This window comes from Aspergillus vadensis, assembly GCF_003184925.1.
Source record: "Aspergillus vadensis CBS 113365 unplaced genomic scaffold BO88scaffold_4, whole genome shotgun sequence".
NCBI lineage: Eukaryota > Fungi > Ascomycota > Eurotiomycetes > Eurotiales > Aspergillaceae > Aspergillus > Aspergillus vadensis.
Window position 1 is genome coordinate 83,479 of NW_020292042.1, and position 15,011 is coordinate 98,489.

General features: G+C 51.5%; 4 protein-coding genes across 4 annotated transcripts; 2 read left to right on the forward strand and 2 right to left on the reverse strand.

Annotated features, from left to right (window-relative positions):
- Positions 1-5,317: 5,317 nt before the first annotated feature.
- On the forward strand, positions 5,318-7,240 carry BO88DRAFT_450564 (C2H2 zinc finger protein; the record flags this gene model as incomplete). The annotated part of the gene is made up of 1 exon (XM_025710575.1): positions 5,318-7,240. One exon carries the CDS (start codon positions 5,318-5,320, stop codon positions 7,238-7,240), a length of 1,923 nt encoding a protein of 640 aa, XP_025565738.1.
- Positions 7,241-7,907: 667 nt separating this feature from the next.
- BO88DRAFT_202189 (SRPBCC family protein) lies at positions 7,908-9,244 on the reverse strand. Its single transcript, XM_025701867.1, has 2 exons — positions 8,652-9,244; positions 7,908-8,463 (listed from the first exon to the last, which is right to left on the reverse strand). The coding sequence occupies exons 1-2, from the start codon at positions 9,118-9,120 to the stop codon at positions 8,051-8,053; spliced, it is 882 nt and encodes a 293-aa protein (XP_025565739.1). The 5' UTR covers positions 9,121-9,244; the 3' UTR covers positions 7,908-8,050.
- Positions 9,245-9,992: 748 nt separating this feature from the next.
- Positions 9,993-11,200, reverse strand: BO88DRAFT_450566 (Stk19 family serine/threonine-protein kinase; the record flags this gene model as incomplete). Its single annotated transcript, XM_025710576.1, has 2 exons — positions 9,993-10,585; positions 10,639-11,200. 2 exons carry the CDS (start codon positions 11,198-11,200, stop codon positions 9,993-9,995), a joined length of 1,155 nt encoding a protein of 384 aa, XP_025565740.1.
- A 509-nt stretch (positions 11,201-11,709) lies between these two features.
- On the forward strand, positions 11,710-14,960 carry BO88DRAFT_382457 (putative alpha,alpha-trehalose phosphate synthase subunit TPS3). Its single transcript, XM_025704625.1, has 3 exons — positions 11,710-11,917; positions 11,978-14,685; positions 14,747-14,960. The coding sequence occupies exons 1-3, from the start codon at positions 11,895-11,897 to the stop codon at positions 14,794-14,796; spliced, it is 2,781 nt and encodes a 926-aa protein (XP_025565741.1). The 5' UTR covers positions 11,710-11,894; the 3' UTR covers positions 14,797-14,960.
- Positions 14,961-15,011: the final 51 nt, after the last annotated feature.

Genomic DNA, 15,011 nt, shown 5'->3' on the forward strand with positions numbered 1-15,011 from the left:
AAAAAAAAAAAAAAAAAAAAAACAACCATGAGGGGTTTATCTACTAGTACTGTAGGAAGGGATCAGTCAGTTGATATGGGAGGGAAAGAAAAGGGAACATTATGAACACTAACACTCACCCCCGGCCTGATTCATACTTAGTCGCTGGGAGTGACATCGGGGCTGGGGAGGAATGAGAGAATTGAGAGAACCAAATTGATGGGTTGGGAGGGGATGGGTGGAAGGTGACCCTTCCCTTCCTTCCCTTCCTTCCCTTTTCCCCCCTCTTCGTCCCCTCACGTGTCGAACTACTAGTCCACGGCCAGCTGCACTGGTTATCACATCCCCCATTCCCGTCACGGCGCTTAAGCGCCCTCTTCTCTGGACTCTTCCGGCTGCTTTTCTCCTCTTCTGTGCCATGGCAATTCTTCCTTGTTGACATGCCAACACAGGCAATGAATTTCTCGTCCAGGATAAGGAGCCTTGCATCGAATAGAGAGGGAGGCGAGCACTCAATGATGTGATCCCAAATCCAGGACCGAATCAGGTACAGGGGTATTATCTGTATGCGCACCGAACCGACAAGGGCGTCTGTGATATCTCAGAAGCAGTATAGATTGAAGTCTAGGAATCGACCTCTCCCTCCAGCCTAGACCAATGAGCTGGCGTAAATCCAAGCGTTCGTGCTCTTTAGCAACGGATTCGGTACTCCAGCATCAGGGGCTTCATGTGTTGGGACATGAACTTTGAGGACCTGGAAGGGGCAATAGTCGTGCACATTGCCTTTCGTGAGCGCTAGCTCAAATTGCATGCCATTTCTTCCCCCTCTCCTGACGGTTGAGAGCTGCAGACACACTATCTGTCGGACCTAGATCAGCGCAACGTTCAGCCCTGCGATTCCTGTTTCTCGGTCGCGCCCGAAACTTTCACAAAAGCTCAGAGTTAGGCCTGCCCAGGAAATGAGATGCCGGCATCTTTCCCTCGAGTGATGGGCGGCAATACCTCTGCTCGTAAGTCTCTCAAACCCGAAATATAGAGGACTGCGTAGCCGAGTTGTGGTCCAACATCGCGAATGTATTAGAAGCATAATCACGGATGAAAAATTAGATAAATTTCGCTCAACACCAATGTTGCAGTTTCGCCACATCACAAAAAGAGGTCTTGCACTCCCCGACCTCATCATAAGCTGTAGACATCTTCTAAGAGAGCTCTATTCCTCACACCAGCATGTAACATAGTAAAGTTTCAATCACCGGTATGCAAATGTCAACTAAGCAACTCTCTATCATGGCAAGCATGAGCGAGCAAAATAAGCCCTCAAGAACGATCAGAATCCAAAGATACGTGACGACATTGTTAGCTTAGAAGTCGATGATTGACAAGAACCCTAGACTTGTTCTCCAGTTCTCCAGGAAAACGAAAACGGCACGAAATCAACTATCTTTTATTCAAGTGAACCGAAAGCCATAAATATGCTACTACCCAAATAAGAGGAATAGTTATACAGAAGAACAGTTGCCCCCGGATAATCCGCCTGTAGCGGCATTGCTAACAAACTGAGTGTATCATGACATGACAGATAGATGAGCAAATCTATAAATATTCGCTTAGTATACTGTTCTGTTCTATGTAGCGTACGGCATTCAGAGACTGATATTACTAAAGGATTCGCCGTGTATCCTCCCATACCATCACAGGCGGGTAGTTGTTGAGCCAGTGATGGTGAGACAGACACAGGCAAGTACCAGCGCGTAGGTACTTGGTAAGCAGGGCCTTACTACCAACCCTAAAAATCCCACTGATAGTGATACTTTGTCTATTGTGTACATAGGACATTTTCTTCATCATCGTGGATGCCTTGACCACTAGCACATGACATATCTGATTCGATGTTGCCTAAGAATATCATGACGAAAGCTTTGGATCACCGACTACTGATCCACCTTCCATGATACAGAGGGCCAGGAAGAGTTTTCTAACAGAAAGAAAACGACGGACTCGCTATAGCACCCTCAAGTAGTTAACATCCCAGGGCGTAATTCAAGGGGTGTACTGTCAGAACTATGTTGATCTGGACAAAGTTTAGAAGACCTGCGTGCCATGACTCGGGGCTATCAGGCTTGGACACCAAAGGGATCCGGAGTACTCCGTGAAGCTGGATAATGACATAACGGCAAGGGGGACAATAAGGGAGTTTGCGGACGGAGATCGCAGCCTCGGGAGTAGTAGCAGGAAGGATCAGGTAAGAGACGTATAGCCTCTTCTTAGCTTAGATTCACATATTGTAAGACCCTGAATGTCTCGTTGTTGAGGCAAAGGCAAAAAAAGAAAGTAAGTACTAACGACTAGTGATGTATTGGGTGCTGGAATTCTAAGCCATCTTCGCTTACCGTGGTGACCTAGTAAGTTTGGCATGCAGAGACCATGAAAGGAGTAGTAGTGAGTAGAGTACTAAGTAGTGAATGAAGAACTACGTCCTATGTAGTACCAACCTGGGTCACAAGGGTAGCGAGCAGCATTGTTAGTACGACACAAAGTACTACTCCTTTACTCTGTATTAAGTAGTAGTAACATGATTAGGGATAAAACATGGCAGCTGTTGGTGGGTGGAGAACAAATGAGAAGAGGCCCAAAGCGCATGTCGGGCAGGCGGTGGGCCTGTACAGCCACCGTGTGACCCCCCCACTCGGTTCTAGAAAACGGGCTCCAACTGGTCAGGCGCCCAGAGCCACCAGCTTTCTCCGCAGCTGGACTGCCAGCCACAATGAAGTTTCAGCCTAGCCACACAGCCTCATTTTCCATCCGCCTCTCCTGAATCTAGTATAGCCTTCTCAACCCAGTGGCCTAAAGTAGAGGAATTTTTCTGTAGTTCCACTGTCCTGCATACGGAGAACACCGTACTCTATTGGCACCTTCAGCTTTCCTCTCCCTTAGTCTCCTCTGTGTGTTTCTCTTTCTCTTTCTCTCTCTCTCTCTCCCCCTCTCCCTCTTCCTCTTCCTCTTCCTCTTTTTTTTTCGTCCCACTTCTTCATGCATAAATGGGAGTCTGCAGACCCTGTCTGTGTCCTCCGGTTCAGCCACCCACCATATGGCTGTGTCTTGTGCTTTACGCTCATTTCTTCAGGCTCTGGAATGTCCCATAACTGTGGCGAGGCGTCGCTTGTCAGCTAATGAAATCAAGTTTTCAGCTGTAGGGTCTGTTGAAGCCAACCAATAGATGCAAACGTACTATGTAACCTGCAGTAGTATGGTCTGTAGTAAGAGTAGGCGATGCTCCACAGTTGGACATTACTTACGTACAGTGGCAGCAACCCCTTTATTCCGTGATTGTTTGATAGAGACAGGTTATTGAACCTACCCGAAGACATCCATGAATGAAGCAATTATACAAAACTCAAGATGATCAGTGTAGACTGCGTGGATGTGGATCATGAGAATGGACTACTATCTTGCCTCTCCATGATTGCCAAGACACACCCTCTATATTAAGCTGCTTCTCAGTTATCGAGACTAAGAATTTAGTGTATCTGGTAAGGCAGGCACTCTGTACACCGTGCTCTGTAGTAAATTACTAGTGAGTAGTTCACTAGTAAGTACTCCGTAGATCTTGTATACTCAGCCCCAAAGGCCCATGCTGAGGGGAAAGGTTCTGCATCGTCACCCTCAACATAAAGGAGAGCATCACATTAAGCTATTCAGTAACTGTGTAGCAGTAATCTTCAGGATGATGCCCAAAATGGGCGAATTTACTTTTATTTCATACTACATACAGGAGCATCTAGTTATCTGCATGCTTTCAGTTTGCTCAGCCCATGCGGCGGTGATTAATACGCAACGCCTCAAATGGGACGGGAAAGTTGGAAAGTTTCCGGTTTCCTGACCAGCGTCCACCCGGCAGAGCCGCCCGTAACCTTGGTCATCAATGGTACGGGCCACTTCTCCAGCCACTCTGCCTTCCTCGTGTTCTTCCTCCGGCTCTTCTCTCCTCCTCTTTCTCTCTCATCCGTTCCTCTCGCTCTGTATGTGTACGCTGAGTTATATCAGACTTATCTTGGTCTCACGGTGAATATCTCCTCAATTTTGTGATTATACCTCTTTTTTTTTTTTTTTTTTTTTTTTTTTTTCTTCTCTAGTCTTGGTTTTTGATAGAACTCTTTTTCACTTTTTTCTTCCACCTGGGAAGTCTGTTTCGCTTTGACCGCCTGACCCAATCAGGAACGATCCCCGCGGCTGCTCCCTAGGCGACCCGAAACCAACATTACAACCTTTCACAGTACTTTACTTACTTAGTATTATTACTGCTGCTAGTTATTCACCTCCTGCTTACTACTAATCAACTACACTATTCTCTTGCCTGCCTGCCTGCCTTCCCTCCTGTATCCATTCTGCCACTGTCTGTCTGCATCAGGTTTTATGCTTCTCTCTCCACCAACTGACTTCTTCTTCCTCTTTTTCTTCACCTCCTTTGGCGTCTCTCTTTATTCACTCCACTTCGTAATAAACCCGGTCCCACCTCTTCCATCTTCCTTCTGACGCTTCATCATCGTCCAATAGTCCTTGTTCTTTGGGGATTTTCGTTCATTTCTACATCCTTCCGCCAACAGTCCCTCTTCCGTCTCCCGAAAGCTCTCCATCTTTCCTCCCACCCTTTTCTCCTCCCCCTTGCCTTTTCTTTTCTTCTTTCGAAGACTTCATGCTCTGCTGGAGATTCATGTCACTTGTACATTGACCAGCTTTCAACGACATAGCTCTGCATAATTCTCCTGACGTCGTTGCTTTGACAATCGCGGGTTCCAGCTTCCTCCCTGCAGCCTAACCCAAGCATTGTCATTCCGCCGTACAACCCCGGTCTCATACGGCTTTCCACCAGATGGACTAAAGTCCCCTCCACCTCCCCCTCCTCCCACCAGATCCGGATCCAGATCGTGCGGGCGCTAGACTCAACCTTCTTCATCTGATTGCAAGGCTGACCGCTATTTTTACCTCCTGCGAGGCCCGTATCTGTATCTGTGGGACCTCATTGTCTGACAAGACATCGCGCGAAGGCTGAACCTCCCGTCAGCTTGCGCCACACTCGGTTCTAGGTGAGCGCCCCACGCAACAGTGCCTCTGATCAATGTTACTCGTTCTTTTGTCCTGCCTCATCGCTTTCTATATGTCCGTTGTGCCCTCGGACATCTGGTGCTCTTTTATCTCCTCTTTCTTGGTCGCCCTGGATCTTCCATGACTCCCCACTCTTCACCGGAGAAAGACTACTCCTACTGACATGGCCTCTGTTGACTTAGCTTTCCCACACCTTCGCCAACCATTTCAGGCTGGCGCGAAACATCCATTATCCATGGCTGCATTGATGCAATCGAACAACGAACCTGTTCCTATCTCAAAACCATTGTCAGGGCCATCGAACCCCGTAATATCCGCTCCGTCGGAACCGCTCGCTTTTCTGAAACAGTCAAAGCCTGATTCAAGTCTGTCCTCTATCGCCAGTGCAGGTCTGAACGTTTCGCGCTCCGGCGATTCGCTACCACCAATGACGACGACCGCACCGCCGGCCACGGCTGGCCAGACAGATCGCCCGCTGGAGCACGAGAAGGAATCAGAGCAGCACAGCTCACAAGTTGCGAGAGAGGCCCTCGGTGCCAGCGAGAAGCAGACAAATCCCGTGAATGAGAACATGCAATCTTCGTCAGACCAAATGCAAGTTGATTCACATTCAGGACCAGGCAGTGCACCTGATACGTTCGGGGCAGCCGATAACAATAACACACTTATCGACGCCTCAACCGTGGCCAGTCCTGGTCCTATCGAGGATTCTGGCTCTGCAGATGGCGATCATCCTCGCCACCGTGATGACGGAGAAATGCCGCAAGAAACAGGCAATAAAGCCTTCTCGTATCCGATGCCCACGGCTAGTTTCAATGACCCTCGCCGTGGTCTCAGCTTACCCGGTTCCGGGTTTCACAAAGGCCAGCGGTCACCGTCGGCCAAAAAGCATCGTTGCCCATACTGTGCTACGGAGTTTACCAGGCATCATAACCTGAAGAGCCATTTGCTTACGCATAGTCAGGAGAAGCCATATGTTTGCCAGACATGTCAATCACGCTTCCGTCGGTTACATGATCTGAAGAGACACACTAAACTTCATACTGGCGAACGGCCCCATATTTGCCCTAAGTGCGGGCGCAGGTTCGCCCGTGGCGACGCTTTAGCTCGCCACAACAAGGGCCAAGGCGGATGCGCAGGACGCAGAGCAAGCATGGGAAGCTACGTTGCCGAGGATGAATACGGCGAGGCTCCGGCCCCTGGAGCCGCGGATGATACGATGGATGGACTTGTGTACACAGCTGAGCCAGAGCGCATGGATGAGGAAGAAGAGCGGCGACTCATGCCCAGCATCAAGAAGCACGATATGTCGACGGACTCTATTTCACGTTCAAACACTACGAGCTATCAGCCACGCCAGCCCAGCACATATCCACCGATCGCTTCAGGAAGACCTTCCCCCGGGGGTCTCTTTCCTCCTCCAAGCCATGGTGGCTCTAGTGCGTCAACGTCTCCCGTATCGCAATCCGGCAACATGACCTTCCCACCGCCCGGTCAGCCTTCAGGGGCATCGGTTTTCCCCACCAACATCACGGGGAGCCCGAAACCGTTGTCCCCAAATGCACTGTCATCGCATCAGCTTGGCCATGGGCCGGAGAATAACATCCATCATCGTGCTCATTCGCCCGGCATGGCTCAGTCGTTCCAGCAGCAGACATTCGGCAGGACAGGATCTTCCTCGAGTTCGGTAACGAATCATGCTGCTTCAGGCTTGGGTCTGCCTCCACCGCAACCGGGTGCTCCCCAGCTCCCGCCGCCCCCTGGGATGAACTCGTCTGAATCTCGGTTCGGCCTTCACTCTCAAGGATCAGTGCCACCGGCGCCTTCGACAGCTACAAAACACATGACCCCTCACAATCACACAAACAACCACGGCGGTCCACTATCGACAAAACCTGGATCAGAAGGGACCTCGAATAATGGCAACCAAATGACCAGTCCTCACGAGTCCAACCTCATTGAGCAGTTCCGTGAGCGGGAAGACAAGCTGTGGGCTTATGTCCGCTCGGTGCACGACGAATTGAATGGACTTCGAACGGAAGTCGCCGCTCTAAGAGCCCAACTTGCGTCCGCTAACGTCAACGCACTAGCAATGTCAAGCCAGAGTGCACCTCAGTCTCAACCCGAGACAAACGCTGCTGGAACATCCCAGCGGTGAACCAGTTCTACTCACGGAAGATCCGTGTCAATGTCTAAACATCTCCTGTTCCTTTTGTTTATTATTAGATATCACCTCCCCATCCCTTCTGTGATGGATTCCAAACGCGCTGATGCGACTCACTATAATACCCTTTCTATCGCCAAGTGAATAATTCTCCTACCCCTGTGACGACTGTCTTAACTCCCATTTCCTTTTCTTATTCCTTTTTCCCCGGTTCGGTTCTTCAATCCCATCTCCTGTTTGCGCGTTGCATTATTCCACTTTGACTATACATCTATACTACTCATGCGGGGATCGCAGAGTCGACCCGCCCTGTTTCCTCTTTTCTATATCGAATCGCACGTTTCCACGTGTGATATCTCATGATTGTGTCTTCTTTGAGGTCAAAATCCTTCTACTCATTTGTGGTAACATTACTTCCGCCTGCCAGTCCCTGAGTAATGGCAGGACATGTTGGAGGTTCCTGATTCATAGGGTCATTCGCACATCTTCTCTACTTTAGCTGGATGACAGCAACCCATGTCTTTTTATATCACGTTGTCTTCTTGGGCGTCCCATAGCCGCATGCCTTGTATGTATCAGCATCCCATTGCCGTGAGAGAGGAGCCGGGAGTCTGGAGGCCAAAAACTCGATTTATTAGCTCAGGCGATCACTATGCGTGAGCGACTGGCTTGATTAATTCAATTGTTCATTCAATAATGAGAAGTGATGTAGCGTAATCTACAACTCGCACCGTGACACATGAAGTGACCTCGAAGTACTTCTTATTTTGCACCATTGTACCCAGTAATTACCTCCTCACTGTCTTAAGAGTTGTCTAAAGACCTTCGGCGGGCCGTCCAGGCCAGAAACAAGCCCACATCAGCGACAACAGCCTTAGGGACTCCGCCCATGGTCCAGCTCCGCTGGATCCACCGAGGAATCGCCCCGCCAGCATCGGAAGTAGTCGCCATGGTCCATTGCAGCCCGTCCGCCGTCGCAACGACCTCCTCCACACTTGCATAGGACGCGAAGATCGTATTCCGGGGCACTGCCGCCATGATCTTCTCCCGGATAGCGTCGGGACTCGACTCAACAGCAAGTGGGATCTGAACTGTCACGAACCCTTGCTGCTCCCCTGCTGCTGCTGCTGCTGCTCGGTCCGCCGAGATCACTAAGACCAGGAACGAGCGAGGCGCAATTAAAACTGTGGGTTGGAAGGTATGCGTGATTAGGTTCACTGCATAGATTATAGTATGTAATTAGTATGTTTTTATCCCTACACACACGCGCGCACGCGCGCAACACACTATAATCTCCAAAGGGAATCAAAGATGTCGCCAGACAAATGAGGAAATCCAAAGCGAAAAAAACAAACAAAAAAAAAAAAAAAAAAGAAGAAGAAGAAAACCATGGAGTAGTACTAACCATGAACATCCACCTTCCCCCAACCACCCTCTACATCAACCTCAGATGGCCACTCCAGCAACTTCACCACGGACGTCACACTCGGCGTATAATCCATTTCATTTTCGGAGTGGTTTTCTCGTAGTCCGGAGCGGAATTCTTTCCATGAGGCGGACCCCGTCACTGCTGCGTCTTGGTGCGTGCTTTGTCGACATACCCAGTAGTCTCCGGTTTCAATGTCGGTGCGCGTGTAGAGGTGGACGGCGGCGGTGGATGGCGATACGCGGCGGGGTTTGCGGTCGCGGCGGAATGTGGTGGGGATGGAGGAGAGGAGGACTTGGGATTCGGTGAGGCAGGCGTGGAGGAAGGAGCGGAGTTGGGGACGAGATGGGGTTGATGGTGTTAGTGAGGAAGTGGTGTTTGTTTCGTCAAGAAGGGTGGGATGAGAGGGGAGGATGGAAAAGGGGTGTGGGTTGAGATGGAGGTACATGATCGTGGGATAGGAGTGAAAGGTTGAGTGAATTGAAGTAGTTGGATAAGTAGTTAGTGATGGTTTGGGTTATAAGTGGAGGGAGTTCACGTCTCAATTAGATGTTACTAGTATGATGTAGTATCGGGTGGAAGGGGATATTAATATTTTCATTATCCTTCCTCCCTTCCTTCCTCATTGCTTGCTTCCTCTTTCAGCTCATTCCTCTTCTCTCAGATGCAAAACACCAACACCCGTTCATTTCAATTGGGTTCATTAGACTTCATCACGGGCTCCGGAGTATGATATGTCAGTGGGACTCGACCCACAGGATGCCATCAAACTTAGATATATTCATTGTATAGTATCTGGCGCGCATGCGACGTGTCTCAGCTGGTCGCTTTGACCCAGCACGGTTGAGGCGCAATATATTGCAGCTTCACAAATATATATAGGCCTCGAGGCACATGGTGGGATCCCCAACAATGTCAGAGGTCAGAGGCCACCATATTCGCATCGTAATGGAATTGAACAGCTTACTCTGTCAATAACCATTACTTGCTCTTACCTGCCAGGATATTATCTGATCGTCCGCTTCAACTCTACGCATTAAAAATAGATTGGTCTGGGTATATGCTAGGCTATGTACAGGGTCTATTGGTTCATATATTCATGAGTTCACATGCTCCGAAGAGCAACCTGGAGCATTGAAGGTCATTTGGTCGTGAGAAGCCGTCTGACCCGTTCGACTACGGGCCTATCGGCATCGCGTCCGTGGCAGACGGCTCTGTCAAGCACGCACCGCAATGCAGCCAGGATTATATGGCAGCATGCTTCACTTCGTGCCTCATGTCTTTGGTCTCGAATCATCCTTTGACTGGACAAACTCTTGATCACAGGCAACGCACCCCGGGGCCAACGCTGCCAGTGTCGAAGATTTCGACCAACCCCGCCCCGAGCGCCTCCTCCAGAACCCAGCGGAAGTTCATCCCGTAGAGCTCCTTGTATTTTTTCGTCCGGCCTGGCAAGATGCCGGAAAACTCGCCCCGAACTCTCTTCGCCACACTGAAGCTCTTTTCACTCTCGACTGCCCCATCCCAACGGTCACGCAGGAGGTATACAGGGACCTCGTTCGAGCTAGACCTTTTCAGAAGAGAAAGGAGGTGTGAGCGGCCAGCGCTCAGTAGACGAAGGTAGGGGCCTGTGTTTGGAAGCGAAAGAAAGAGTGTCGCGGTAGTTGATGATGAGCGAGGGTTCGCTCCAACCTCGTTTGGTGAGTAAGCGCCACTTCGGCTTGCGGAGGCTGGAGTAGTCGAGGTTGTAGGGAGAATAGGGAGGGAAGCTAAGCAGGATGAGCCTTTTGCGAGGGACGAGGAAGAGACGAGAAATCCAGCCCGGACCAGGGCCATACACTCCGGCGGAGCGAAAGCGGCTCCGGGGATTGCACATGTGTTTCCGATCCGACCAAGCAGCGCAAGAAATTTCTCTGACACGGATCAGCTTGCTGTCTGAATGACTGAATGGAAGCGATAACCTCACCTTTCAGGGGTGCTTCCAATGCAGGGCTATCTAACACCAAGCGGTCCCATTCCTCGCTCAACACTAAGCAATCGCCTAAGCCCGCGGCATCATTCCCTCTCCCGGGGACAATCAAGCGGCGGACCCGACCGGCGCGAACTAGCTCCATGATTTCCTTCTCAACTTTGGTGGGCGCTTCCAGCAGAGTATGAACGTGTGCGACGGAGGCGAGGGGAGGCAGGGAGCGACGGAAGTTGAGAACCTCGGCGATGCGCGTGCTATTCATGCCCGCTCGGCGGGGCAGATCTTCAAACATGCTGTTGCGAATGTACTGGAGAGCCTCGACCACATCTGTTACGGGAGCAGTTTCGGGGATGTATCGTGATGGTCCGAAATCCGGAAGGGGTCCTTGCTCGTACTCATCCTGCTCGCTGGAAATCTTGGAGATGCCGGATGATGATGACGGCGCCGAAGGTTTGCGACGGGCATGGGCGGCGAAGGGAGAGGCCCGCGGCCTGGGGGTAGCGGGTTTTCGGTTCTTCCTGATACCAGAAACGGGAGCCGAAGTAACGCGCAAGGGCATGGCAGGGTGAGTATAGAGGGGAATCAGGAATTAGGGAGTAGTAGGAGAGGGAACGAAGAGGAAGAAGAGGAAGAAAGATAGAAGCGGAGAATCGATGCGCCGGAAATGGAAGGGAGGGATTAAGCGCCTGAGGCAGCCGAGACTGATCGGCGGAAGATAAGGTCATGTGACCGACTAGCATGATTTGGGCCAATGGCGGGACTGAGTGGAGACCCGTGAAGAACATCAGCAGAAAGACTTGTTCAGAGTCCCCCAAAGCAGGGGAATCATTAGGCAAAAAAAAACAGGGAATGCCAGAATAGTACACAAAAATAATTCTGGTAGACAAGAGAATCGTCTGATGGAAATGGAGATAATTACCTAAGAATGGTGTCAACTTGGAACCAGACATACCCAACAGAATCAAACCAAAAAAAACCCGCTGGGTTGCTTTGCTTTTCCTTTCACCAGCACATGACGTAGCCATGAGAACCTGCACTTTTTTGTTCTTCCATTCACCTTCTTCCATCTTCTCCCCCCCCGTTTCCTCCCTGTCCATCCCTTCCTCTTCTTCCCATTGTCCCGTCGCGATCTGCCTCTTGGTCGTAGGTTAATTGTCAGTCTTCTGTACATCTCGCCCTCGTCTTTTACTCCCTCTTCTCTTTCGGCTACTGGGTTTGACTCGTCCTGGGGTCCCAGCTACCCCGCTGTCAACATGACTATCTACATCGCTTCACTGTAAGTGACTACCCACTATACACCACTCTTAGGGTCCTCTCTGACTGGCGTGCGGTTCAGTTTCCTACCCTACACGGTTAATTTCCATCAGAATGAACCCGAGATTCGTCCGGCGGAGGGGACGAGTCCTCAATCAACCAATCCCGCGGAGAATCCTACTCCTAACCCGAACGCGACTCTGAGCTTGTTCGAGAGGAACAATGGAGCGCCCCAGGTTGGCCTTACACCTGGTGCCACTACTGAACATGAATGCATCTTCTCCACAGATATTTCCAAGGCGGAACAAGAGCACACCGGATATCCTTTTCCCAAGACCGACGGCGATGTGGCCTTGTTGACGGAGAGCGAAGCTCACTCCCCAGCCTGGGGTTCCACCTTGGCCCTGAACCAACCTCGCCCGCGAGCGGCATTTCCGGCCTCACCCTCAATCCTCAAGCATCAAGAAATCAGACCCTCGGGGACGGAAGCGCCCAAAGAAAAGCCGCGATCGGTCCCGAAGACGCCAACCTCGCATATCCGGGATAGCTGGGCGGACCACAGCCGCAAAAGCTCATTCTCCTACGCCGACTGGACGATCGAAACGGCCGAGCAGGGCAACGGAGGCTTGCGCAACGCCGTGCGATCGGCCACGGATGCCGGACAGCTGGAAGACAAGGTCTGGGTGGGTACGTTGGGAATGCCCACTGATGCGCTGCCGGAGCACACCAAGGAGGCCATCGCCGAGAAGCTCGAAGATGAGTACGGCTCCGTGACCGTTTACGTCAGTGACGGTGACTTTGATGGCCACTACACCCACTTCTGCAAGACGATCCTCTGGCCCGTGTTCCATTATCAGATTCCGGACAACCCCAAAAGCAAGGCCTATGAGGATCATTCCTGGATCTACTACGTCAAAACAAACCAAGCCTTTGCCGAACGCATCGCAAAGAACTGGAAGCGTGGTGATTCCATCTGGGTGCAGGATTATCACCTACTGCTGGTCCCGGCCATGCTGCGGAAACTGCTTCCCGATGCCCAGATTGGCTTTTTCCTCCACATTGCCTTCCCATCGTCGGAGGTGTTCCGGTGCCTGGCGCCTCGCAAGGAGCTTCTCGAGGGAATGCTGGGTGCTAATTTAGTCGGGTTCCAGACGGATGAGTATTGTCGGCACTTCCTCCAGACGTGCAGCCGCATCCTCAATGTGGAGGCCACCAATGATGGACTGCAGTTGGAGGATCGTTTTGTCAACGTGAGCAAGTTCTCGATCGGCATTGACCCGACTTCATGGGATCAACGCCGGCAGGCCGCAGACGTGGAACGATGGATTAAGACCATTTCGGAGCGTTACGAGGGCAAGCGACTCATTGTGTCACGAGACAAGATTGATCAGGTACGCGGGATTCGGCAGAAACTGCTGAGCTACGAACTCTTCCTCAACACGTATCCCGAATGGCGAGACCAGGTGGTGTTGATCCAGGTGGCGACCAGCACCACCGAGCAGCCCGAGCTGGAAGCAACCATTTCCGATATTGCGATGCGGATCAACTCCACTCACTCCACGCTTGCGCATCAGCCATTGGTCTTCTTGAAACAGGATCTGGCTTTCCCCCAATATCTTGCCTTGATTTCCGTGGCAGACGCCTTGATTATTACCAGCTTGCGTGAAGGAATGAACTTGACCAGCCATGAGTTTGTCTATTGTCAGGACGGTAAATGGGGCAACAAGAAGTACGGATCTCTGATACTGAGCGAGTTCACTGGTAGCGCGTCTGTGTTTGGCGACCATGCCCTTCTGGTCAACCCCTGGGACTACCGTCAATGTGCGGAAGCCATCCATACCGCCTTGTCGAGGGATGAGCAAGAGCGCCAGGAGGTGTGGACGAAGATGCACCAGGCAGTGCTGCAGAACTCCACCCACAATTGGGTCAAGTCATTCAGTGAGACGTTGAGCCGGGTCTGGAACGAGCAGTCATCCCGGGAAATCATGGCCGTGCCTCGGCTCCAGACAAACAAGTTGGAGGAAATGTATCATCGGTCGTCGCGCCGGCTGATCATCGTGGACTATGAAGGCACACTCGCCTCCTGGGGCTCACCAAAGAGTATCATCGTGACGACGCCGCAGCGTGCAATCACGACGCTGGCCGAACTGACCGAGGACCCGCGGAACGTGGTGTATGTGATGAGCGCCCGCATGCCTGAGGAGATGGAGCGGCTATTCCGGCTGGTCACCAACCTGGGTCTGATCGCCGAGAACGGGTGCTTCGTGCGCGAGCCAAACTCGGAGACCTGGCTGAAGCTAACGGACAAGGTTCAGACGGATGCGTGGAAGGCGGCAGTGTCACATATCTTGGAGTACTACCAGGAACGCGCAGAAGGCAGCTGGGTGGAACAGCGGCACTGCTCGCTCATGTTCCACTACGAGTCGGCGGAAGACCAGGTGGCAGCGTCGCGGCTGGCGTCGGAGTGTGCGGGTCACATAAATGATGCCTGTTTGAGTCAAGGGGTGCATGCAGTGCCCGTGGAGCGTGCGCTGGTGGTGGAGCCGGCGGGCATCAACAAGGCGTCGGCGGCGGAAGTGGCATGGCGGTCATGTCTCAAGCAGAGCCAACGGGACGAGAATGTGCCGCGGCCGGATTTCCTGCTGGCAATCGGAGATGGTCGCGATGACGAATCGGTGTTCCGGTGGGCGAACAAGCTGGACAATGCGCGGGCAGTCAACTACGCCATGACGGTGACGCTCGGATCTCGTAGCACAGAGGCAAAGGCAACTTTGACACAAGGAGTGACTGGTAAGATTTCATCCCTAGATTGTAATGAGTGGAAGGATGCTAACTGCACGGTGATGGATAGGAGTCTTGTCGTGTCTGGAGAAGCTGGCGGCAACCCGAAGTGGGCCATGAAAAGACGAACGATGCGGAATGAGCATATCTATGAGTACATGACTTGAAGCGTACATGATGGACTTGCGTTGCATGAAATGGGTACATATCTCGGGCATATCAGTACACTGTTATTTGAACATCTCCAATTACAAAAGCAAGAACAAGCAGACAGGCGTGCGGGCTGGATTTTAATGTATTTGAAAAGAAATATAGAATGAGAGGGAGAGAGAGCA